The following is a 27,700-nucleotide window of genomic DNA, read 5'->3' on the forward strand; positions in this document are numbered from 1 at the left end:
AACCTAAACCTAACCTAACCAAACCTGACCAAACCAAACCAAACCTAACCTAACCTAACCTAACCAAACCTAACATAACAGTAATGTTTTGGAAAAGGCATATTATTTGAGAAGTCAATGAAGCTAAACATGAACATTTCGGAAAAGACGTACCATAGTAAAATGATTTGTAAAATATTACTAACCTAACATAACGAACCCAAACCTAACCTAACATAACAGCAAAGTTTTGAAAAAGGCATATTATTTGAGAAGTCAATGAAGGTATAAAACATCAATATTTTGAAAAAGGCGTAACATTGTTAAATGATTTATAAAATATTACTAACCTAACTTAACCAAACCAAACCTAACCAAATATAACAGTAATGTTTTGGAAAAGGCATATTATTTGAGAAGTCAATGAAGCTAAACATAAATATTTTAGAAAAGGCGTAGAATAGTTAAATGATTTATAAAATATTATTAGCCTAACCTAACCTAACCTAACTTACAATTTCCTTCTCTGGGTTTGAACCCGAGCCTCTGAATTAAAAGCCTGATATTCTACCATGCTGCTGCGGTGATTCGAAATCCTCACAGACATTTAATTTACTAATTCTTTCAAATAAATTCCCATTCAGCAGAAACCCGCCATTGGGCTGGAAATTTAAATATATTCTCCATAAAAAACCAAAAAGCGGTTTCGGTCGAATGGGATTCGGTCCAATGGGATAATACCGAAATATCCATGAAGCGTAAGCTTCTATTATAAATCCATGGCCTAAGTAAGGCAACTTAAGCCTTGGTCGAAACTAACATCTAAAATATAAATTAAAAAGGTATCTTAAGTATAGAATTTCAACCGTGACACATAATTAAACGAAAATTAGACCCGCCAGAGAAGTTTTTAATAAATATAGTGTTATATTTATTGAAAAATATCAAGTTAAAGTTTCAAGGCGGTTAAATGGCAAATTAGCGTCGTCTACTGTAGAGTAACGAACAATTAGCATCGTCTGCTGTAGAATAATCTTTTGAGGTACTTACATTTTTAATTAAATTAACATACTTAGACTTAATGGATTTTTATGAAACTTGAAAAAGGCACACCTTGAATAGTTACTTGTTAATTTGAAAGTATTCCGAAAGCTAACTTCCATGTAGTTTTTAAATGATTCGATGTGCAGGAGCACCAAAAACCCCATGTTATTCCTATGGGAAAATCGGCGAAAATCTATGAATTTTCATTTAACATTACGGGAGGGTGTGGGATCTTATCTAGAAGGGCCTACCGGCCCTCTAGAATTTCAAATTCCGTCTGTAATCTTATTGTGGGTAAAATAAAAAGTTAATTTGACGCGAGATATTTTTGCAGTTGCCAATCATATTTTTTATTAAACCTTCTTGTCCATTTATTCAGTAACACTTTGAAAAGTTTTTCGGTGAATTATTTATGTTAAAATCTAATATGAACCCATAAGTGCATCTACCACATCCACAATCACTTGTTAATGAGGGAAATACAAGGTGGTGAAGTCAAAATTTTACAATTCTATTCTACAATATTTTTCGTCTACTATATGTATTTAGAGAACGATTAATCGTTTCGAAACGAATATTTTTAAAAACGAGTAATATTCGTTTAAACGAATACTCTATTCGGATTTCGAATAGGAGATCTGAAAAAACCGAGGGGGTAGACACTTGAGAACTCAGGTGTACAATATGTCTTGAACTCAATGCACTGTCAAAGCTGAACTCTTTTGAACTCAGGTGTAAACGGAGATCCAAAGTGTTTACCCCCTCGGATAAAACGTTTAATACAAACACGCGTGCGACGATGTTTTGGCTCCTTCAAGTCTCGAATTGAATAATAAAGCCATAGGAAAATATTATATAGCTTCCTATAAGCATGAAACGTACTACATTTTCATACTACAGCATTTGTTTACAGATTTGACGCGCTTACGCTTTTACGCCCCATGCGGGACGTTTTCGAACTACGAGTAAAAGGGGGGGGGCGAAACCGCCACCAAACTCCTTACGTTCTACCCGTTTATTGGCTCTGGCCTTGATCGTCCAAATCAAAAAATTCCAAGCTAGTTTTTCGCGTCATCTATTAATTTATTATGATAATATGGTCAAGCACTTAATCACTTATAATTATCATAATAGTAAGTTCAAGACCTTTAACGATTTATTTAAAATATGAATTTTTCTAAACAAATATTTAATTTTTTTTAACGTCAAAAAATCTTAAAAGGTGGCAATGGAAACTTTTCACAAATTTCAACGGAAGAAACTGCTGTTTACATGGCTTAAATGGAGAGTTTCATACTTATATTGAGTCACGTATTATTTTCTTATGATAAAGCCAAACTTACCATTTTGTCAGAAACTATTACGAGAATAATATATAACATTGTTGAAATAGAGCCTGTTCCCTTCTAAACTAAACATTTCCAAAATGCAATTGTTCTAGTCTGGTATTTATTTTTAATAAAAATCGTATAGATAAATTAATTATTTTCATTTCAGTCACCCTGGCAACAGAAACATTAGCAGGTGTGTTTTGTTTGGCAAAAATAGCTGTGAAAAGGATATTTCAGATTGATTGGAAAAACTCTGTTCAGTACGAGACTTGATATACTTAAACGTAAAACGGTACTCGAAGGAGAGTAGCAAATTGTCTTAAAATTTAATAAAATGATTATGGCTTGAATAATTTGAGAGATTTGAAGTTAATAAGATAGTTCCATTTCATGTCGTCGCCTTTCGGATTTTACACGTTATGATTTAAATGGACCCCAAAATGGAATTTCTCGGAAATAATCGATATTTTAAATACAGGTATTTAATTTGCATTTTGAAATACTTATCCTTGATATATTGATCAATAGGTTCGCCAATGAGACTGAAATTAAATACGGCATACTTCCGGTGAGTTTATAATCATTCGTTCGCGTTATCGAAGCGAGACTTGAACAATCTCTCGGAATTGAGATTGATTTTCTTGATGACAATTGCACTTTCATTTCTTGTCAGCTTTGGTGGAGTACTACGAGCAAACGGACCCAGTTCAAAATGATGGCGGATTATTTAAAACGATCCCTGAACATAAAGTAAATTCCATATTTGAAAATATATTAGACGACTATTAATTGGGGCGAGCGAGAAAGAATCGCCTTAACGCGATAAATTAATCCTCTTTAGTTTGAAAAAATTGATACGCGGAAAGTGGCGGGTGAAAACTATTAGTAGTGATTTAGACAAATACGGGGAAAACTTAAAAAAGGGGAAGAATTGTAATCGTACCGAACCCTCAGAAACCAATATATTTATGAACATTCATAAGATTATGTTAAGGTCATATTTTAATTCATCTTGTCGATTAATTTTCAGGGTCTATGAGTTTTACGGTACTCCCCCTTTTGATTTATATACTCTTAAACCTACACACAGTATTTTGAAAGTGAGTGATTTAAACGCTTTGATTTATTAACAAATTACGAAGCATAAATAGTTAATTTTTACGATGGTTTTAGAAAACTCACATCTTCACGTGTAACACTCCAAGTTCATTTTTCGATGGCCGACTGGAATATTTCACTCCGTCTTCTCCCTACGGAACGACCACCTCGTTTATCGTGTCCGCCTCCCCGAAGAGAGTCACGTCCACTTCCTTGTCCTTCTTAAATATGGACACTCCAGTAAATTTCGATCAATAACATTCCGCTCACCACCCAATTCATTGAATTACATTCTTGGTTTGATTAGGTGGTGATTTTAATCGCGTCCACTTTGGTCGTTCTGTCCATTTTGCCCATCGCTTACTCCATCGTAACCAACAAATACAAAACGATGCCCATCAAGAAAGTGGTCAAGAAAATGGCTCGAGACACCCTGGAAAATGTTTGGGAGAACGCGTCGCTCTTCTGTCTCGAACGTAAGCGATCAAGCGCACGTTAACATTTAATAACAATTAACTCTTGAGGGAACATGTTTCGTATGAGAGATTCAATTACCAAAGACTATGTTCCCGTAACGAAAGATGTCTAGCACTTTCATCGGTAAAGCGAACTGGATAAATTTTTTCCTTACAGCGATTCCCTCCGTTTTGCCCCACATTACTTGTCGTCTGCTCGCTTCGTCGTGGCTGATCGGAGTGACTTTCATTCTGTTTTTCTTGGGTTGTTATTTGCGGACGGAGTTCACGACGGAAAGCTACAATCGCATCGACACCCTCTCGGACTTGATCAAATCGGGAATTCCACCATTATTGTTCCCGGAAACATACGAACACCTGCGAGCTTTGGTGAATATCCTTCTGTATGTTAAGTCTCTCAATTCTTCTGACGTCATGGTTGCGTATTTTCAGGCAGCCCACGACACGGCTGTGAAGAAATGGCTAAGCGCATTCGATAAGATGAAAGTATATGAAGAAATTGAGGATACTTTGGAAGAAGATTTCGAACCCGTCCGTTCCGGGAAAAAAACTATCATAACTACGGTCGAAATGCTGTTTTCCATGGTACCATATTTAAGGATAAGCAAGGGCATAAACAATTTCGAAAAGAACGTCAAAAATTTCGTAGAGGTCATCAAGAACAAAGGAGGACTTTACTTTTCGCAAGAAGACATCGCGTTCAACTACGTACACACCATGTTCAACACCTCTTGGGTGAGAAGCAGTCCGCAAGTGCACGAGTCCGTCCAACTGAGGTCGGTTTCAATTGTATGGTAAAATTATGAACGGGTTTTGAGTAATGTTCTGTTACAGCATAGCACCCATTTTCGAAACGAAAGTTTTCAAATTCCTGGACTTTGAGCTCGATTACAGGGTTGAACATCTCAAGTGGGAGACACCGTTGAAAAGCGTGGCTGCTTTGGACCTGAGTAGCGTCTCCGTTCCTTTCTACTTTCTCCTCATGTTGTTGTCGGGAACAGTAGCCGTCGTCATAACCGAAATTATCTTCTATTTTTTAGTAGTAGAAACTAAGCAGTTGTGATTTGAAAAGTTTTTCAATCGAGAGTGAAGGCAAATAGCTTTCTAATTGACACTAAATTGTAGCGCAGTAATTAAAGCTGCCAAATATAGAGTTATGCTTTTTAAGTCGAAATGCCAGTGTTGATATAACCGCCCGAAAGATTGCTATTAATTACAAAGGAAAACTTGCTTTCGAAAAACCAAGATTGTTAAAAGAAAACGAGTGAAATTTACTTGAACAGACATTGAATTTTATTCTTTTATTATAAAGATTTTATATAACCATAGCATTGTACAAAACTTGAGATCAATTAAACTTAATCAAATACATTTATTCCAATCACATTTCTAATCGTCCTTAAAACAATTAATGGGAATTTCGTGTCAATATTCCCGAGTTATAGAACTTAACCTAACCTTAGCTTCAATACAATTAACTACCAAATATTTAGATAGAACACAAATGAAATTTGTTTCATATATAATAAACTTAAACGATAATGATATTTAATCTGGGGCTATATTTTGTCCCATGCTTTAAAATGGTCTCCTTGTGTAAATGGTATCAACTCTCCCAGTCATGGAGGCGTATTTAAAACGATCCCTCAACATGAAGTGCTATATTTCGCCACATGCTTCAAAATGGTCGCTTACACCATTACTGTTAAATTTCAAAATCCGTCGGTAATTTTCTTCTTGGGCAAAATCAAATGTTAATTTGACGCGAGATATTTCTGCAGCCGCCAATAATTATTTATTATTTAAACATTTTTGTCTATTAACAATGCAGGGTACAGGCGTCAGTTCAAAACGAATTTCGTGATCGTTGGCATTTCTAAAACCTTGGTGATATCGAGTTTTCTTCTCAAAGTTTTGTATGAAACTAGGCTTTGTCTATGAAGGGATTTCCACACTAAGCCTGTGGCTTGTTTACAGGTGGGTCCCTTTACAATGCATAGAGGGGTGGTGGCTAGCCCCTATGCCACAGCTAACCTACAGCGCCCTATACAAACTATTACCGTTAACCTCTGCAAGTTTTTATGGAAAGGAGAAACCGGGTTAGACCGCGGAGGAAAACTCCTTTTAACAAGCGGGGAGAGAACTTGCAAACTCTACGTAGAAGGATTTGTTCCCAGGTTTTCACCCGGTGCCACAGTCTGGGATCGAACCCGGGATCCTCTTGCTGCGAGACGAAAGCGCTAACCGCTACGCCACCCCACAATAATAATAGGTCAAAAGTTCTACTATAAAAGTCGTAAAATTTAAAGGGTCAAAGGTTACCAGATAAACTAGTAGTTTTCTAAGACGTATTAGTACAATCTTTGAGGTCGATCAATGTCAAACGTCTTACGACGTTAAGCCTATTCTCTGACGTCACAACTGACAAATTTGCAAATTAAAAGTCACCGTCTACAAAACAAATTCTTAAGAATTTAAGAAAGCCCATTAAACATGTTAACTAATATGATTCCATAATTTGTAATTAAGAGAAAACTATGAATAATTAAATCACAGGTCAATAATCTGTCCAAACAATTCTAAATCAGGATGACAATTAGGACTTAAATTCAATAAGAATCCATTGTTAGGATACTGATTAATAACCCCTATCAGGGTAAAGGATTATAAACTCCACTAAGCCTTGCGCGAACCAAGCGAGGTTAGTGTCCTTTTAACCTCAGAGTTGTTAGTGAGTTAGGAAAAATGGTACGTTCAATGACTTTTCGCAACTAGATCAACCTCCTCGATTTTTGCGCCAATACCTTTTTTTATAGCAGACGTACAATTTCCGTTGAACGCCACCACGAGAGCGTTAAAAACATTTGCAGTAGAGACTAAGCTTCGTTCCACTTATTTTTAATAGGAAATCCAATAGTATATTAACTATGTATGCAATATTAATACTGAAATGGTGGTATGAGCCTTTCATCAAACTCAGAAAAAAAATTACCCTCAAAATTCCAAAAAACACGCAACCTTCAATACGGTCCCATTTTCAAACTAATATTTCTGGCCATAATTCACCTCATACAACAAATGAACATCATTTTCTTATAAAAAATGCCATAAGATTCTCCCCAAAAAACCGTGTAATAACGACACTGTCTTGTTCCATTCATTCATGTATTTTAGGGGTCAAGATGGTTAAATGTTTCAAACACGCACCAAAAAAAAAACAGAACTCACAAGATTATTCAAATCCCTTGTCATATCATGATGAACTTCCACATGATAGTCTTCTTGACAAATCCAGTTGTTTGTGTTTGGTTCTATTGGAATCCATTGCCAACCAAACTCGGTAATATTTGAACTTTTAAGGCAACAATTTATGATTAACAGCTCAGTTTATTATTGAACCTTGGCAAGATATATAAAATTTATGAAGATTAAAATCTTATAATAATACTTGAATTAGGCCAATACCTTTTAACTATATTCCTGCTGAACTCCACAAACGCTAGTTTATCAGAAATAGTATTACTATTATTATTATCATGCTGGTACAGTATTATGCAACGACCTTACTTAAATTTTGATTCTTGAGCCGTAGAAACCAAGTACGGAATTGAATAATAGTTAAGATCAAAGTATTTGGAGCTTCAATCCTAATAACCCGACAGCCGATGTCCTTCCTAATGAACAAAGATAATTAAGATTGGATTACTGCTTTATAACCAAGAGAAAGTTTGATCAGAAATACCTGAATAATTCGAGGTAAAAAACAATTTAACTGTCTTTGGTATAGTAGGTTTAATAGAAATTAATGTTTTAAGTGATCTTAGCATAAATTAAAGACTTTTGAATTTATCCTCTCTTTTATTAAAGAATCAAGGAAGTTGATGCTGGTTTCTGTTCAATTTGGTATGATTATAAGTTCGTATACTAATTCAGAAATCCACCAAACACTTGAACGAAATAAATACACAGTTCGGATTAATCATAATTTTTATTGCGTAACAGTGTAATATTTTAAAATTAACAGAAAGTTCATTATGTCGATTATATAAGGTTTTTGGCTGTATAGTTGAAATCGTGAAGATGTGCCATGTCCCAGGTGCAGCTTTGACTCCTCTTGGTTGAATACCAACTACTTTCGATCTATATAAAAAGTATTTTAAATTAAACAAACATGAAATTGTATGAGAACAGAGGTATAAATAATGATATATGCCTAGGGCACCAATTTGAAACACCGAAATTATTAACCCTAACTATAAAATGTTAAATCTATTCTTAAATTAATGAAGTGTTTTCAAAAGCGGAACGCTTGATTAAAGCATAGCGCGGCTCCAGTGGATCCCCTACAAGTTGACTTTCTTTCGAACTCCAGTTTTGGCTTGGCAAAGCTACAAGCACTTGTGGGCGGGATTTATACGTGCATGTATAAATCCCACATGCACTAAACCCGGAGTTCAGGAGGAAAGTCCCCTTGTTGGGGATCCACGGGAAAAAATGTTGGAAAAATTTCAAGAAAGTATGAAGTATGGCTTATCAAACGTTTCACGGATATATTCAGTGCCTAATCATAACGCTAAATTTGATTGGAAAAGCAAAGCATATTTTCTTTGAACTAAATGCAATTAAGCAATAAACAATCGAGAGAAAAAGACAAAACTTACCGACTAAGCATAATACAATTTTGAAAGATTAGAAAAGCAAAATGTTATCACAAAAGTCGTAGAATGAATAAACATAAATAAACGAAGTAAACCGAAAATCTTACTTTCTACGCAAAACAAAATGTTTAAAGGTAAAATGAAAAAGAGAATTATCAAACCAGGCATAGAATTAATAAATTAAAACTCGAAATAAACAGAAAAATCTTACCGACTATGCGTAACACAATGTTTATAAATAAAAGAAAATAGTCGTTTTCATAAAAGGAATGTAGCTAATTAAAATAGTCTAAATGAACAGAAAATCTTACATTCTATGCAATAAACAATGTTTAAAGAAAAAATAAAAGGGAAAAGGTTACAAAACCAGGCATAGAATTAATAAATTAACACTCGAAATAAACAGAAAAATCTTACTTTCTACGCAAAACAAAATGTTTAAAGAAAAAATAAAAAGGAAAATGTTCAAAACCGGGCATAGAATTAATAAATAAAAACTCGAAATAAACAGAAAAATCTTACCGACTATGCATAACACAATGTTTATAAATAAAAGAAAATAGTCGTTTTCATAAAAGGATTGTAGCTAATTGAAAATAGTCGAAATGAACAGAAAAATCTTACTTGCTACGCAATACACAATGTTTAAGGGTTAAATGAAAAGGAAAAGGTTACAAAACCAGGCATAGAATTATTAAATTAAAACTCGAATTAAAGAGAAAACTTTTACCGGCTACGCAAAGAAAACGTTCAAAGATGAAATAAAACGGAAACTAGGCATAGAATTGGTTCAATTAACCGAAAAAAACGGCAAAATCTTACCCACTTTGTAAGACAAAACAAAATGTTGTATGATAAAATAAAACGGAAATAGTTATCAAACTAGGCATAGAATTGATTTAATTAACCGAAAAAAAAAACGGGAAAATCTTACCCACTATGTAAGACAAAACAAAATGTTGAATGATAAAATAAAACGGAAATAGTTAAAGGCCGGGAAACGGCGAGAAGGGTTCTTGTCAAACTGAAAACCGTGCATCGAACTAACAATGGGCGACCGTGCTTCAAACGTTTTAGGGGTTCTTGTCAAACTGAAAGCCGTGCAAAGCGGTTCTTGTCAAACTGAAGATAAACAATTGACAGTCTCTTAAATTTTGTTTCCCCGACATTTTGCATCCCCCATTTAAGAGACTGTCCATTGTTTATCTTCAGTTTGACAAGAACCCTTCTCGCCGTTTCCCGGCCTTTAAATTAATCGAAATAAACAGAGAAAACTTACGATCTATGCATTGCACAATGTAAAATAATGAAATAAAACGATAATATTTAAAAAAATAAGAATATATTTAGTGAATAAAAAAACGAAATGATTAGAGAAATCTTACTATCTAGAAGGCAGTAAAACAATGTTTAAAAAGAAAATTAAAATATTTTTAAACCATACACTTAATTATAAAAGAAAATATTTGCATTAAACAGAGAAATCTTACTGACTGTACAGATATAACAATGTTTAAAAATAAAAGTGAATAATTGTTATCATATTAGGAGTAGAATTAAAATGTTAAAAAAAATAAAAAGGAAAATGTTTCAAACTAGCAACATATTTAAAAAATATTTGCAGTAAACAGAGAAATCTTACCGGCTATGCGATTTTTTTTAATAAAATAAAGAGGAAAATATTTTCAAACTAGTCACATATTTGAATAAAATATATAAATGCAATAAAGTAAGACATCTTACTTCCTTTCCGAAAAACAATGTTTATACATAAAAAATAAATGTTATCAAATTAATCAAGGAATTTATAAATAAATAAACAAACCTACCTCCTCCTATGCTTGCAGGACGTTCAAAAACAAAATATAAATTTAATCATATGCTAAGACTAGGCCGAATTAATAAAATGAACCATGTATGAAAAAAAAACATGACTCGGGTCTACCCTGCTATTATTGACAGCCTTCGACAAAGGGAGGATTGGAAAGGCCGGAACGTTCGGGGAATGAAAAAACTTGACCACGCAACCAAACGAACCTTTTATCGTTCTCGAAATTTTAGCATAATAGCCCTTATTGCCTCAAACTGGATGGCAAAGACGCGGACACCGTTTCATCTTAATATTTTTCCTCCACGAATGTATCAGGGAGCCATACATAAAAATAGAAGGAAGGAACCATTCCATCCATTCATCAAGAAGTTTGGCTCGTCACTTAAAACCAAGCGATATCTCACTGGTTCTCGTAAACCCGCGTAATCGCAACGCGGGTGTGGGGGAGTGAACTATGGTGCGCTCCGAATAAGAGAATGTATTCTTTCCTTCTACTTTAAGGTATGGCTCCCTTAATGTACAAATACAGTATACTGAAAAATCTTACTCTCTATAGAAAGCAGAACGTTTAAAAATAAAAATTCAGTAATAATTAGGTTTTCAAATTAGACATACGATTAATAAATAGGCTTTCGGTAAAAGCAAGGAATACTTACTGACTATTCATAATCAGGGTTTTCAGGCAAATCATGCGCAGAAAGAAAATGTTTTTCAACTTCAAATCATAAATTGAGCAAAGCAGACAAACTTACAATCTAAAAAGAACAGATGTGAAGAAAAACGTGTTATAAAAGTTCAGATAATCATTAAACCAATTAAAAGAGTGGTCTTACTATCTATACGTAGCCCAAAAGGTTTTCAATGAAAAAAAAAGAAGTTTTTAAAATTTTTATTTTCAAACACAAATTATGCAAATAAGAAGGGTAAATTAAACGATTTAATTGTTATTAAACTTAATATTGTCAAATTAAAGCAATAAGGAGAGAAACTTACGGCCTGTAACACGGAGTGTAAAAAGATATAAACAAAATCAGTGTTATTATATTTCTTATATTCTATGCACCTATTTTCGAGCGGTCGGGAATTTTTTCGCTACATGCAGTACCACTTCAAAGATGAAAACCAACGCAGCCAAAGTGTTTCCAACAGCAAGGACTAGAAACAAGGAACAGAGAAAGAACAAGTCCATGGGTTCGTCCAATATCAAACTGTCAGACTCGAGCAGGTAATTTCTAGCTTTGAATTTAGCGTTAAAGAAATGTGTGGAAAGTAGACTAGTTTCAAATATTCTTTCGATACTGTGAACAAAAAAAGATTAAAAAAATATGGGAGCGGTCTGCGACAACTTGTTCTAAGAAGGATACTAGCTAAGCTAACCGTCGCTGCTTTAATGCGTGACGTGTAATTTTAGGATTCTTCAAAACTTAAGCGTCTTCACCTCAAAATATTAACTTCTAAAAAAATCTTAAATTCTCGTTGCACTGACTGTAGTTCTGCGCTACTGAGGTTCGCTATTGAGTCGTAAACGTAGCATCATTATGATCCATAATTAAGTGATTTTTGAATGGAATTCGCAAGCCAATAACGAACAAATAAAGGGTTAATTGAACTACTTTAACCTAAGATGAATCACGAATATATAACTGAACATAGAGGATAAACTAAATACTGAGTAAGTTAAAACATTGAAACGTTGACGAAAGGTCTTGATGGGAGATTAAGTATGTTTTGAACAATGTTCCGTAATGTAAAGCGCTAAAAGAGCTTATCAATATTAAATAACTGCGAACTTAAATGCACTACTGTGAAGTAAAGTCTCATCGAAAGCTCATTATTTCTATATTTAGGAAAAGTGGCGTTTTACGAAAAGGATAGAGATTGCTTCAGAAGACTTACGTGAAGTCGATATTTTCCATGATTTGTCGAGGAATATTTTTGTTGAAAAACATATGGCCGAATGTAGGCTCGTAGGTTTTCTTTCCCACATAAATCCGTCTTTGTTGAACATCCAGTTGTCTCTTTAGTTGAAACAAATGTCCTTGACCTGAGTCCCAAAACATTTGTGTTTGTTCAATAATAGCACCTTTGCCAGACGCCAATCGTTTCATAACATTCCGATCATCAAGGAATTGAAATGTTCCCCCTCTTTTTCTCGACAAAGCTGAGTACGCTGAATCGTTATTCTATAATTTAATCATTAATTGCTTCTGCCGAGATAATGATGTCAGTAAACACCTGTCATGTAATCGATTCCTTTTATGGCCATCGATAACTTGTTATACCAGATTCATTGGCCTCACTGGATAAAAATAAAGCCCGAGTTGGACCATTTTTGTTTTTAAGAATTCTAACTTTGCGCGTGCCTTAAAAGAAATTGTAGGAACTAACATGGAAGGCTTAACGATGAACCTTTGGATTATCCATGATTAAGAATAATGTTTTCAATTTCAGTATTTTTGAAATATCGTGGGATTCTGGTTTCTTTATAATCTCGTTACAAATCGCCTCACAAGTAAACATCTCATTATGATTAGCCTCATTCTAATCGTTCCTTTTTAAAGTGTATGATTCAGATCACACTATTTTTTCTAATCTCTGATGCGAATTAGAGATAAAGAGTCGATAAAAATTATCAACTACATACCTGGTTGTGAACTTACCTAAATTAAAGCCAAAATTTTAGATCTCGATTTCATCGAAGCCAAAAGGTTAGAATTTGAAATCAAATCTTCAATGGTATCAATTTTGGATGAATGACCAGTCAAAAGTGTGCCAGTCAAATTGCCCGACCACGCCCAGGTCAGTACCATCGTCCCGAAAATCCAAACTGAAGGCAGAAATCTCTTCACTCCACGTTTTTCCAAAGATGTTGCCGCTAAATTAATTTGAATATATATCAAATTAAATAGGGCTTCTGATTAAGAAATAAATTTATATGTGGAACAAAATGTCTTCGCCAAATGTATTGAAAGAAATTGTGATCTATATCTATATAAATCAAAGTCCTGACTGACTGATAATCACCGCCCAAACCAAACCTCTGGCCCTAGAAGGCTGAAAATTTACAGGAACGCTACTCATAAGTAGTAGGCGCGTACTAAGGAAGATTTTTGCAATCCGCTGCCATCTTAATAATTGGCGCCAAGACATGTAAAAATCTTCTCTATGCAACAAATTCCGCGTGTTTCAACCGATTTCACAAACATTTAGTACACTGGTCTCCTAAAACCTATAAACAGGCTGAATGGTATTTTGGGTTCGATTTGTTGCCATCTTCTTAAATGGCGGCCAGAAATTTAAAAACCCTCCTTTACGGAATAATGTCCGCATGAAAAGTAATAAAAAATGTCCCGACGAGCTGATGGGCGACGCCGAGTGCCTTCGCTCCTAGGGTGCTACAAAAATATTAGTCATTAGTAAAATATGCCCATTCTTTGTATCATTTCTATGTTTTTATTACACGCGAGCGACGCCGCGGGTAATAGCTAGTCTCTATATAAAACGTTTGACAACTGACACTTGTTTAATCATATGGTCAGATTTATTTGGTTCTTCGGATATTTTATGCTGTTTTTATTTTATAAATAATAAACTATAATATCCGTGATTTACCAATAATAAATCGAAACCTTGTTTGCAATTAAAGTTACTCGGAAATTTACTCCCCATGCTGTAAGGAGAGTTTTGTTTTTAGTTATAGATAAATTTAGATAAAGATAATATAATTGGTTTTAAATAATTAATAATATATAAGATAGGGGCTGAGTTATATTCATGATGGTTTAGAATTAACCCACGTGGTGGTTGATAGTCTCCCTACAAAGGTTTTTATAAAAGCCCGGGTAACCGCTAAGTTTTGCACTATTGGGACTTGCGGGGTAGATATAAATTAATACGTTGTCTAGGGGATGATTTAGTTTAATTAATAGATATAAAGAGTGAAATAACTAAGAAGTTTTAGGGTTGCCAAATAACATGATAATAGTTAAATACTAATAATTAGCATACTAAAATAAAACTAACGTACGTACGTGTCTAAAAATATACACAGGTGGTTATCCGAATCTTAAGGATCCGGATTAAACAAATATAAAATAATTGAAATAAATGGAATTGAAAATAATAAATTAAAATAAACCAGCGAACGGGGAGGTACTCAATTGTTTTAGAGTTGAGAGTCATCTCTATGGTTTTGTCCACGTTTTGGCCCATGACGAACCGTAGGATTTATTCCAATTAATGCGCACCAAGAGATATTTTTCGCGCATCAAAAGAGGTTTTCGCGCACATAAAGATAATTATACTTTAATCTTTTGAAATAGATGGTTTTAGTCTATTTTTCAATCGACGCGGGACGGTACGTACTGGCGGGTATATATACGGCGAGGGCCCAACGTTCGAGGTGCGGGGCCTGGTCTTAACTTAGCGACCATAGTCGCGAGACCGATCTTGGTTCGACCATAGATAATATATTATCTACGGTTCGTCCAAAAAGAGAGTCTCTTCTAATATCTTCTTCGGCCTGGTCCTTTTGGTTCTGGTGCCCTGGGCCTTTCCCTTCCATTGACCTCATGATGTTTTCCACCAACTCCGTGCGTCAGAGGTTTTTACCTCTTTCAAAAATATGTTTACACCTTTTCAATAGTGCAGGTGTTTTCTCAACTTAACTCTATACAATTTGATTTAGGTTTGGCAACCCTATTTTCTAGTTATCATAATGGGGTATTGATAAACGGGGGAGAGAGGGGTAAAGTTTAAGGAACTACTGTCGTAGTATCCCAATAGATGACCTGGCGGAACAAATGGGAAACCTCTGCAGCAGGTCAACCACGCCCGTTGAGTAAGAGAATTCAATAGGTATTGTTCAGCTTAAGATCCCGAACGACCAGCATCAGGGACCCCGTGACTAAACAATACTATTGGAGTTCTTTGAGCTTTAAATTTAACTTATGGAATTTTAAGAATGGTGTTTTTGAAATCATTTGAGTGCGTGAATTTTGAATTTTGAAAGAATTTTAAGTTTACCAACATGAATATTTATTAAATTTGGAAAATAAGTATTTTGGACGTTACAATTAATGCACTCAGAAAACCTCGCCTCGAGTAGTCAGGTTTTCTAGTAAGTGTATTTTTACAAAGAGAGAGTTTGCATTTGCCTCTTCCCACTTCATTTAAATGTATATTTTAAAAGATTAGCTATTTAGACCACGTTTTCGTTGAAACATCGAAATGATTTGTACATCAAACTTTTTACTTCCCTTTATATTTAGACTCGTGCTTTAATTAAATCTGTCTTTGGCACGTACGATTCCCCAGAAAATCCGAAATGTAAATCCAGATGAATTTCGTAAAGATTCCCGAATTGGACTCCGACAATCTCAATCTTTTCCTGGCAGCCACAAAGGATACTAGCGAAACTATCATCAGTGACAAAAGATTGAAGATCCAAACTGTGTTCTCGAGTCCTTTGATGGAGAGAATCTTATGTGAACGTTCGTTTCTAATGGGCTCGCTTGAAAATATTGAGTAAGAATCGAAGTAACTAATTGGAGCTAGATGAAGTGCCAACGCATCCCTCTCAAATGGGCAATATTGGAGTACAACGGTGTCTAGAATCTTAAGGAAAATATAATGGATTTAATTCAGAAAATAGGCGGCCATTGGTTTTTCAAAGCGGTTATTACACACAAGACGGGAATTTTTTATTTTTCAAAATATTGCTTGTTTTATAGGTCAGATTAGGTTAGGCTTGGTTAGTGTTAGGTAAGGCTTAGTTTAGGTTATTTAAGCATTGTGGAACGTTTCATTATTTTAATGCATGATAGCTGTAGTTTGGAACCTGACGTAAACATTGCCAGAAAAATGATGTTCTCCCAAAAAAAAAATAGAGATAAGGAAAACATTCCACCGATTTGTACTCGTGTATACGATTTAATTCTCATTAAAATTTAACAAATTATATTCAGTATATATGAAGTACTAACTATTTTTATGATTAGATAAAATTTGGTGATGTATAATTATAATATGCTTTTAGTTTATGAACATTTCTGTTCATTATTCAATATGGAAGCCGCAGAAAGGTAGTTTTACCTAAAAATTGGCTTTAGTGTCGGTCCCCCGCGATCGTAAAGAGTCGTGAATTATAGTCGACTCCCCTCCGTATAGCGGGTAAAAGGGCCAGTATAGGGGTTTCTCATACAGGTATCACTACACTTTCGAGGCATGTTTAATTACTTATAATTAATTTTGCACAGCGAATGCACGTTGCCTCCAATCTTAAATCGCTTCTCCATATATAGTACTATCTTTTCACCAATTTTCATGCTTTTATCAAAAAGTGCACGATTATATCCTGTGGCGGCCTAACTATATTTCGATTCCGGGCGCGTGCCATTTAGTTTCTTAGCTTGGGTGGTTTTAAAATAGCGCAACTGTTACAGGCGCGTTACAGCTTGCGCAAATTTGGCTGGTCTATATTAACCTGTCGTTTCTCGTTTGGGGCTGCTAATATCTGGAATTTGATACCTGCCGTTGAGGATTGGATATAGGATTTGATACCTGCCGTTGGGGGCTGCTATTGGGGGCAATTCTCTAACTGATTTATCGAGTTATCACGTGCGATAACTCAAATTTATCAGGAAAGTGATAAAGTTTCAAAAATTGGTATTCTCTAACTTGAAAACTTAAAATTATCGAACGAACCTTTCGTGTACCACGTCAAGGGTGTTTTGTAATGTGATTGTGGAAAAATACGCGTGGTCATTGTGAACTTCGTTTCTAATCACGTCATTCAACAGTTCATTCTCCAAGTCAATTTTGTCTTCCCAAGAGGGCTTGGCATACTTGACGTTGGTTTTATTCCTGTTGTTTTTCGTTGAAAAGAACGATCTCTTCTGGGTGTCGACGTTTTTATTATGAGAAGTTGTAGATTTACTTTTCAACTGGCCTTCCAAAGAATCTCTCTCCTGTGTGCCAAGGATTTCCAATTCCAGAATGGCGTCAGCACTATTTATATGATTTTTCGCTGTTTACAAGGCATCCATTTGGATATTTTGTCGCACATAGTCATAATTTTGGTCACCAAAAGACTTTAAAAGCGAATTTGCGCAAGCTAGTCTTCCTCAACTTGAGCACTGACGCAGCTTTCCGTTACTTGAGAACATTCGTTTTCACTTTTCTCCTGTCTTTCCGCTTTATCGACTACATCTGTTAAAGGCGTTTGTTCAATCACTTTATTGCGAACTACAAGGTGAATGTGTTTACAAATGTTTGTACCCACAAGGGCGTCTGGACAGTTGCAGGAATATGAATGGAGACAAATGTTGCTCTCACGGCACCTAATTTGACAATTTTCGAAGCATTCCGGGTGTTTTTTAACTTTATAAAAGAGGCGATCTAAACACGAAGTGTCGGCGTTGATCGAACGCTGGGTGGCAATCTTCCAAGTGCAACCCGATGTTTGTGACACCAATGACGTCGGAAGCTCGAGAGCAGTTCTATGTCTTTTCGCAATTTTGGAGGACTTCCACGTATGTTTTCCTTTCTCAAGTTTTATCAATCTGTTGATGGCCAGTTTTTTTACAAATTCTTGAAGGATCACGATACATTTATCAAGCCTCTTTCCTTGCTTTCCTCTGAGATAGCTTTCGCCGTACTTCAATGTCTTGTGAAAGGATTCTACATACATGTTAGTGTTCACTCCCGATCGTACACGACAGCACTTGGCCCATTCAGTTTTAACGGGAACCCATTCTTTTCTGAAATATTGCCCAAAATCTCGAGTGTCTTCATTGTCATCCATTTTTTCCAGGCTTTTCTCCATAGCAGTTTCGAGTTTCGAAGTATCGGGTTCTTCAAGCAGAAGACACAATCCTTTATACAACACCGAAGCTGTATCCTTTCCCCTTATTTTGATTAATTTTTTACGCCAATCGTGATGCACATGCCAGTGACAAAATAACTTTTTTGGCTCGCAATCAAATACCTCGACAAAACTACTACGGTCATAATAATTCTTGGATTGATGTTACCAATTTGGTTTTTTATTGCTTTGAAGAAGAGTCAAGGCTACCGAAGTTTCCCTATTGCTTATTAGCCAAGCTACCGGCACCCCTTCTCTGAACTCATCAATGACTAGAACCGTAATGAGATTAAAGTCATACTGGTTGGTTCCGTGAGTGGCATCTAAGCAAATTATATCTTTGCCGAACTTTAGGAACATGTTTCTTTGAAAGTCGGTCATAATACCCAAGGCAAAGTCATTGGAGTTTGAAGTGCATATTTCTTCAGCAGGATGTACCAGCGTTTCTTCTTCTTGTCTTTTATAGAGAATTATGCTCTCACCTTTTTTAAAACCTCTAAGAAATACGCGTCTACGCTCAGGTGGTCTTTGGCGTGTTTTTCTAGTTTTTCTATTCCATATGCATTTGCTATATTTAAGATATCTCTCTTTGTGCACAAATGTTGCCTTTCAAGCTGGCTCTCTGTTCCAGAGAAAATGTTTTTCAAAACTCTATGGATTTCAATTCCTTGGTTTAATTGGCTGGCTATAGACTTTCTATCGTTTTTTGAAATGGGTATTTGAGCCAGTTTTTGGTCATGCCCGTAATGAGTGTGCGTTATAATGGCAGCAACCTTCTCGGAAGAATCTTTCCTTTCAACCTTAATACTGGTGGTGCGGTTTGAACCAATTTTCGACAGGCCCTGTGATTTTTGCAAACGTTTTCCCGATGATTGTGACGCGTAACAGCCTGATCGATTACAATAGAAGTATTCCACAGTCTCAATTGAATTTTTTTTTTGACTTTATCCAAAATAAAGGATGAAGTTGTTCGTTTTTCGTAAAGATCCTTCCAATCTTCAAACTCTATGCGCAGAAAACGGATTAACCTTCAGCACGGTAATTAACTGATAATACAGGCACAATGTTCACAACTTTAATAATCGACGACATGACGGGATATCATAAGTTTAAGTATGACCTCGACAGGTTGTAGCGAATAATACGTCTTATTACGATAAGACGTACTCTCCGCATTAACCACTATCAAACTAACGGACCATATTAATTTTATAAACTTATGGTAATACATATAGAAACAATCCCGATTTATTTACACCGTTAAAGATGAATTAGTAGAGTAATGTGGAGGGTCCCGGCGAAGCGCGCTTGTATACAAAAACAAGAGATATATATTGCCTCAAGCACTCCAGATTTCAGCGTTGTGGAAGCATGTTGGTTATAGCGGTTGAACTGTCAAGGGAGGAACTTTTTATAGGCGGCAATTTTAAATGTCTTTTTCCATTGGCACCAGTTTTCCTACCATTTCGTCTTCACTTCTCAGATAAGAAAATATCGGTTTCTATGATCGCCTTTTTTGCCCGTTTCTCACCAACAATTCACTGATAACAGCTAGTTTTCATTTTCAACAATTTTAAAGACTTCACACCTATTTGTTATTTCCTGGGAATTTTAGGGCAGAAGATAGTTTTTATTTTCTTCTCCAATATTCGCACCTATTTGCTATTTCCTGCCAAATGTACCTTTCTTATTTCACTGAGAGTTTCATTTGTATCCAAATTTTCGTGCTTGCCAGTTCTGCGTTTTCGTATCCCATATTTTATTTTGCAATAATGTCCATTTCGAGTTCAAGTTCATCTTTGGAATATGATGGTGATGAACAATTCTATCAAGATGTTGATGAAGAAAGCGTTTTCTCTCTTTTTGAATTGCACGACATGTGCAAAGACAAGCTAGGCATTATTCAGTGGCTGCAAGAAAAGAATATCTTGGCTAAAAGCCAAACATGCCCAGTTTGTGATACTGAAATGCAGTTATATGCAAGAGAAGCGGCGATTGATGGTTATGAGTGGCGGTGTCGAAAAAAAAGGAAAATGGCCAAATCGAAGTCGAAGAAGGCTTGTGACATAGTGAAAACTGTCAGGGTGAATTCGTTCTTTGCGAGATCGAAACTTGCATTCCGGGAGATTTTGCCTCTAACGTACTTTTACGTGTGTAATATTCGACCGCAATCATTCGTCTCTCGTCAGCTCTATGTTTCTCAAAACAGCCTTGTCGATTGGCACATGTTTTGCCGCGAAGTTGCCTTCAACGCGGTATTAACCAAAAGTCAGAGCATAGGGGGCGTCGGCAAAACGGTCGAAATTGACGAGTCGAAATTGAAGAGTCGAAATTTGGAAAACGGAAATACCACCGAGGAAAACGTTTGGAGGGTCAATGGGTCCCCAGTAGCACAAGCCTTCCGCATAACAGTCGGTTGAAGGTCGAATAGTCGGTTTACTGTCCAGTCAGCTGTACTATGCTTATTTCGATACTTTTCCGACTCATGAAGCCGACTACTTCTTTTAGTTGGCAATGCCGACATCTATCTGACAGTTGGAACAGAGATGGTTTAAAGTAGGCTTGCCTACCGTCTAGAAAATTTCAACTTATTTTTTGCCAATTGATTACCGACTCTCTCGCGCTAGTCGGTATTGTGACGTTTAAGAAGAGTAAAATTAAAAGCAAAGTTATGCTTAGGCCGTTTAGTAACCGACATTTATCCGACAGTTGGAACTGAGATGGTTTAAAGTAGGCTTGCCTACCGTCTAAAGAATTCCAACACATTTTTTGCCAATTGATTACCAACTCCCTCGCGCTAGTCGTTATTGTGACGTTTAAGACGAGTAAAATTAAAAGCAAAGCTATTCTTAGGCCGTTTAGTAACCGACATTTATCCGGCTGTTGGAACTGTGGTGGTTTAAAGTAGGCTTGCCTACCGTCCTAAACATGTAACCCACTTTTGCCAATTGATTACCAACTCCTTCCCGCTAGTCGGTATGGTCACGTTATAAAAGAGTAAAATGAAAAACGAAGTTGTTGTATAGGCCTTCTTTTTCCGTGGGACGGTTTTTTTGACTTTTACTATTCCGCAGTTTATGTATAGCCTTTGCTATTTTACCTAGCTTCTCATCTGCTGGGAACCACACCCCTATAAAATGAAACCAAAACTTAAACGTTTATGTATACCTTCAGTTTCTTTGTTTGAATATAAAAGAAGCAAGTGTTTTGGGGCGCTTAGAAATCAAAAACCTTATATATTAAAGATTTTTGGTTGTGAAAATAATACTGAATTCCAAAATAGATCTCAATTTGTTTTAGTTACAGAATTTTTTTGCGGTTTCAAACTTTTTAAGAGAAAAATGTGAGAAATAATACCCTTTAGAATTGTATGTTTTTCTTTTTCATTAAAAAAATCTGTAAGTGTATATCAGGGTTGCCACAGTACCTGGATATCCTGGAAAAGTCAGGGAATTTAAAAATGGGCCAAAAGGTCAGGGAAAAGTCGGGAAATTTTAAAAATTTTAGCAAATTCTGGGAACTTGATTTTAGTGGGTAAAAGTATTTATTGAAAGAGTAATGAAAGTTTCTCCTTATCCTCTCTTAACACAGAAAACTCCATGAGCAATGCTTAAAAATGTCTAGAATTGTTTTTATAAATAAATGCCTTCAAAAAAGCTCTTAAGACTGTTATTTATAGTTAAAATGATTCTTATTCATTTTGGTGCAACAAATACATTGGAAAACTTAATGTAGAGAGTTATATAATTATAAGCACTTAAAACGTGCTGTAAAAATTTACCCTACCGCCCTAAAAGGTCTGGGAAAATCTGAAAAAGTCCGGGAATTTTGTTCTGAAAATTCCGTTGCAACCCTGTATATTTTTCATTAAGATTTTTGTAATTTAAGAGATAGTAACTGGCCACATCGAAGATATTAACAATGAATATTAATAAATGCTTTAATTGATGTAAATATTATACTCGCCCTGAAAAATTTTACTTTTGGTTAAAACCAATTAGCTAGGCAGCTAATATTTCCATTCGACTAGTCGTGTAATATCGAATACATTGTTTAATATTTGAAATTGTTTAATTGATGCTCAACCTGTATGTTACTTGAAATATTCAAAGTACAAATTCTAAAGTGATTTTCATTGAAAATGTATTAAAGGAATTTCAATACTTGGTATCAGTATCCTTTACTATAAGCGAATGAAGCCTCGAACTAAGGCTTGATAGTCGCAAAACCGTCGGGCCTCGAGTTAAAGTTTGATCGTCGCAAAAGCGTCGGACCTCTTGCTGACAGGCGGTTAAGTCGACTCTCAAACGTGTTGGATGAGGGTCCTATTTCATTCGTGTCGTAACAGTCGGTAAACCAGTGGGCCGTCGTCCCGCCGGGCGGACATTTCGATTCTCAAACCCTTACTCTACCTGCCCTTTACCGACGATTTACCGTTCCTATACTAAAAAGCCGCGAAATCGTCGGATTGAGCGCGGCTTTAGGTAGACATAATGACGCCGACATATAGTCGGCCAACAGTCGTTTTATAGTAGCCTCAAAACAGTAGGAAAACCGGCGGGCCATCGTCCCTCCAGGCGGACATTTCGACTTTCAAACCATTACTCTCCCGACTTATTAGTGACTTTTTACCAACTCGTCGGTAACACACAAAGCCGACCATGTAGGCCCTACGTCGGCAGTGCTACTGGGGGTTTTGGGCGGCGTTGAACGCGAAAGTGGGAAATTTTTTATGGTGCCCGTTGAAAAACGCGATTCGAACACGCTGCTACCAATTATTGAGAACTGGATTTTACCTGGGACGACAATTTTGACAGATTTCTGGAAAGCTTACGATGGCCTCGACGAGGCAAAATTCCAGCATTTCAAGGTTAATCACTCTTTGCATTTCAAAGACCCTGAAATACAGGTTCACACGAACCGCATAGAGGGTGCGTGGGCACACGCAAAAGCAGCAATGCCAAGGGGGGGAAGGAGAAAGAGCTTCTACCCCGGTACCTAGCTATGTACATGTTCGTAACTTGGGCTGAAAGTGCGGGAAAAAACATTTTCTTCGCTTTCCTACAAGAGATCGCCGATCTGTACTCTCCCACGCCCAAACCGGAAGAAGCCCAGCCTGGAGAAGCCTTATCCCACGATATGGATGAGCCAGGCCCTTCCCACAGGCAGTAAATTTCGTTTTTTTTAAATCATTTAAAATTTTGGATAAATTGTTTAAATAAAATTTGATTAAAAACTCTCATTATTCGGCCCCCATTATTCTATTCCATAATAATCCTACATTACAATAGGTCAGGTTAGGTTAGGGTAGGTTTGGTTAGATTACAGAAACTTTTATTGCTCATTACACGTTTCAATTGCGCCCTTTTCCAAAATTTTCTTTTTGCTATAACGTTTTTCCTATTCATTACCAAAAAAATAAATAAATAAAACCACGCTAAAACCTGCAGTGCACGGCGTAATATTTATCTCTAGCTTTAGTATACAAGCGCGCATGCGCGATACACGTTTTATCGGCACACATACGCTAATATATGTCAATTTTCTTTTTGCTATAACTTTTTAACTAATCATTTCCGGCGAAAAATTTTTACGGCATAATTTTTTCCGCCTCATAATCTATCAAAACACCAAACCAGAAAAAATCCGAGAGGTGGGTCCTATTCTTGGAAATTCCCCAAGATTCCTATATTTCGTAATGGTCGAGACTTACTGAGAGCTAGTTCAAGAACGAAGCGATAATTGACTACACCCAGTTTTGCAGTTCATCTTCCTATTCAGTCTGTACTAAGCCTTGACAGCGTCTCACCATGCGTCGCTTTACGAGAATCCATGACCGAGGGGTTAGTTAGAATAATCAGGTGTACAAAACCGCAGAAATCGATTACTTGATTTCTAGAATTCTTTGAAAATCATCAGTAATCAAAATCATTTCTGCTGGTAATCAAAGGTAATCAGAAATCTCCGAAAAATCACTGGAAATCACGTGAAATCTTCAGAAAATTAGAAATAATCACATGATTTACTAGTAATCTTTTGAAATCACCTCCGTAATCACGCCTTTCGTGAAATAATCACGCATAATCAATGGAGGAATTCGATAATCCAAAATAAAAATCATAATCAGTTGAAATAGAAATAATCACTGTATTCATCGAAATTCACGAGGAATCCAGTGGTAATCACGGCATTCACCAAATAATCACCGGAATTCATTGGAATTCAAACGGAAATCACAAGTAATCCGCGGCAATAACGGGAAATCAGTGTAATGATTATGGAAATCACCGAAAATAATCGTAATCACAGAAATCAAGGAATTCGTCCAGTAATCATAGGAATTCATATAAAAATTCAGAAATCAGTAATCAGGTGTACAAAATTTTGGCGAATGACTAGCCCCTCGTCTATGACCTACGTCACTTCATAACAAGCTCTCAATAACCAGTGACAAACTCATGGAAAATATCTTATGAACTTATGGTAAAAGCGTTGTTAAAACGGAAGTTGTCCGTTCTTGCTATATTGAATCAAGAAGCCTCTGACTGTCTAAGTTCTAACATCAATAGAAATAAATCCTCACTGTTTTCGTTATATAACTCAAATAACAGCCACGCAAAGTGTGTCTTTACGAAAGTACTGAGAACCCAAGGCTTGACTAGCTTCTGTGTGAGTAAAGAATTATGAAAAATCAAGTCATAGTTCTATGTAACCAAGAGAGAAAGAAATAGAGGTAAGACTTTTCCTTCCAGCTCGCTTTTTGGCGCTTACGCTGTAGTCATTTTGTATCATGAGAGTGCGCATAGACAGCAAGGTATCATGAGAGTGCTCAGAGACAGATAGCAATGTATCAACACTCTTTTACGATCCGGTGCTGAGTGTTGCCTACGTTTTATTTTATACCGAAAAGGTCTATTATGTAACAAATAGTTATGAACCCATCCCGTGTGACAATTTAAGCTTACGCAAAATTAGGTAATTTTAATCCATTAGGGAAAGAGAAAAATAAACCAGCCTGGTACGCGATATTAATCCAAGAGAATCGCAAGAAATGTACTTGCCTTTGAAGTCTGGAATCGTGTATTTCTTACTTCTAGAAGTAAGAAGTAATACTTCTGATTTGGGTAATCCGTTATTAACACCCTGTTAACTGTGCTTGTCGTTAACCACTCTCTTTTCGAACATTAAAAAGCGTCTGCTGGAGTATGTATTAAGAAATGATATTTGGAGAAATGTAGCTACACTCGATGTAAAAGTAAATTTATGTCATATGTTTACTTGCAACCAGACAATATGATCAATAACGTTTCTAACTTTTGTATAGTAATTGAAATCTATTACAACGTTAGAGGGAGTAGAGTTCAATATAGATAAGAACGGATTTCTAAACTAATTTTATCTCTTCTAAGGTTGGAAACAACATAAAGCTTGGTCGCTTTCCTGCAATTATCGTAAGGGTAGAACGTGGGAATTTCTGACATGTGTTAAGTAACGAATTTGTACTTCTAGACCTTATATTGATTTGGCAAAATAATGGTGGCAGGTTTTTATTTTTACAATTTCAACTTTGGTGTAATTTAATCTCCAATAACTTGAATAATTTAATAACAACTTAGATTTGAAATTGCAAATTTTGTTTGTATCTATCGTAACCAAGAAATTCAAGTTCGGTTTGTATGATTTTCCAAGTTTCAATTTTGCATTATGAGCAGGGCAGTCGAGAAAGGTTAGCAATTCGGTCCATTTTCCCGGGGCCCGTACCTATCTGGGGCCCGGCCGGACCTCGATGTTTGTTAATTCCAGTGGATAATGGTTGTCAAAATATGTAAGGTAGGACTTTTCAAACTAGACGCTTCCAGGTAAAAACCACATGGGGCAGTGGGGGCCGTCGAAGTTTTCTATCTTTTTTTTAGTATAGTCGAGACAGTCGAAAGAATGAAGGTCTCGGAGATGGTCAGAGAGGGACCTAGTTTTCTTGCTCTCTTAAATAAAGAGTTATGTATCTGCACTTAAATAAAAGAAAGTTGGTTTTGTTCTCTAAAAAGGATTCCAAAATTTACTTAATATTTGCTAAATATTAATTGTGACGCAAAAACGCCCTACTAATAAGAAGACCGCGTTTTAATAATTGGTGTAGGCGCGGAGCACGGAAAAGCAAACAAGTAGAAAACAAAAGAAAGGAATGCAGAGCACAAAAGGACCACAACGCTGCTGTCGTTGAGAAGAAGATCCATAAAAAGGAAAGTGGATATCCGACAACGGGCGAACTGAGAACTCCAACTACTGGAATCGAGTGGAACAGTGGAACTGTTTAACTGAGACTGAAGAGCGGTAGTGTTTGTTACTGCAAGAGACTCAGAGACTGTGCAGCGGAACTGAAACATAAGAGCGGTAGTATTTGTTCCTGCAAGAGACTGTACAGCGGAACTGAAACAGAAGAACTGTAGTAATCTTCACAGAAAAATAAAAAGAATCGCGTCTCTTTACTTGGGTAAAGTACAGAATTTCTAAAAACGTGGGCTACACACTTAAATTGTGGATACGGGGTATGTTCTATTTGAAAACCCGTAGTCAAACAGACGCATTTAAGAAATTGGATCCAATGGATCAATTAGCCGTGATTTTTAATCAAATGAAAGAGCAGCAGGAGGCTGACCGTCAAGCTGACCGAGAAATGATAGAAAGATTAGCAACGGCTTTAGCACCTGCTGACGGAAATGGGCGCGAGATGTTTAGCAGTAAAGAGAATCCGTTACCAAAATTTGGAGGCAAGAAGGGCGAGGACCCATTGCTATTTTTGCATGAGGCTGAAAAATGCCTAACAGTTAGGAGAGCTACTAATGCTCAAGTTGTAGAATCACTACCTCTAATGATAACGGGGAACTCGACATTTTGGTGGGAACGGGTTAAAGCCAGAGTAACTCACTGGTCAGATTTTAAAGATGAGTTTAGCTCATCATTTTTGGGAAAAGATTTTAAACGCAAATTAAGAATGTAAATAGCAGATAGGAAGCAAAACCAAGGAGAAAGTGTTTTGAACTATATTTTGGATTTAGAACGACTATGTAAACAAGCTGACGAGAATATGCAGGAGCAAGAGATAGTGGACAAAGTCCTAGCTGGTTTAAATCCATGGTTGCTTAGTAGTATGCGTATTGATGACAATGACAGACTCTCAGACATACAAACCAAGGCCCAAGTCTTAACGGACGAGGATTACCTAAGACGGCAAGACCGATCCATTATTGCTTAGAATGGTAGTATGCTCTGACAAGGCTTTATTCCACAGGCAGGGTTGGCAAAAATTAAGTTTAAAAAAAAACAAAAGTTCTGTTTTTTATTGTTTAAAACACTATTTTTTGTTTTAAACTGTTTTTTTAAACAAGTAGAAAAAACAGTAAAAAACGCAAAAAAAACTA

The 27,700-nt window shown here is 36.1% G+C and overlaps 2 protein-coding genes across 2 annotated transcripts; one reads left to right on the plus strand and one right to left on the minus strand.

The window, feature by feature from the left end:
• The first annotated feature begins 3,842 nt into the window (after nucleotides 1-3,842).
• LOC149656803 (uncharacterized) lies at nucleotides 3,843-4,744 on the plus strand. The gene is made up of 2 exons (XM_089844791.1): nucleotides 3,843-3,928; nucleotides 4,086-4,744. Exons 1-2 carry the CDS (start codon nucleotides 3,844-3,846, stop codon nucleotides 4,724-4,726), a joined length of 726 nt encoding a protein of 241 aa, XP_089700917.1. The 5' UTR covers nucleotide 3,843; the 3' UTR covers nucleotides 4,727-4,744.
• Nucleotides 4,745-17,531: 12,787 nt separating this feature from the next.
• Nucleotides 17,532-19,373, minus strand: LOC149656804 (uncharacterized). Its single transcript, XM_089844636.1, has 4 exons — nucleotides 19,310-19,373; nucleotides 18,789-19,170; nucleotides 18,451-18,738; nucleotides 17,532-18,324 (listed from the first exon to the last, which is right to left on the minus strand). Exons 1-4 carry the CDS (start codon nucleotides 19,371-19,373, stop codon nucleotides 17,532-17,534), a joined length of 1,527 nt encoding a protein of 508 aa, XP_089700762.1.
• Between the last annotated feature and the right edge of the window lie 8,327 nt (nucleotides 19,374-27,700).

Source organism: Phalangium opilio, unplaced genomic scaffold (genome assembly GCF_054372755.1).
Source record: "Phalangium opilio isolate 3A_F unplaced genomic scaffold, DU_Popi_V2 ptg000077l_1, whole genome shotgun sequence".
NCBI classification, from domain to species: domain Eukaryota; kingdom Metazoa; phylum Arthropoda; class Arachnida; order Opiliones; family Phalangiidae; genus Phalangium; species Phalangium opilio.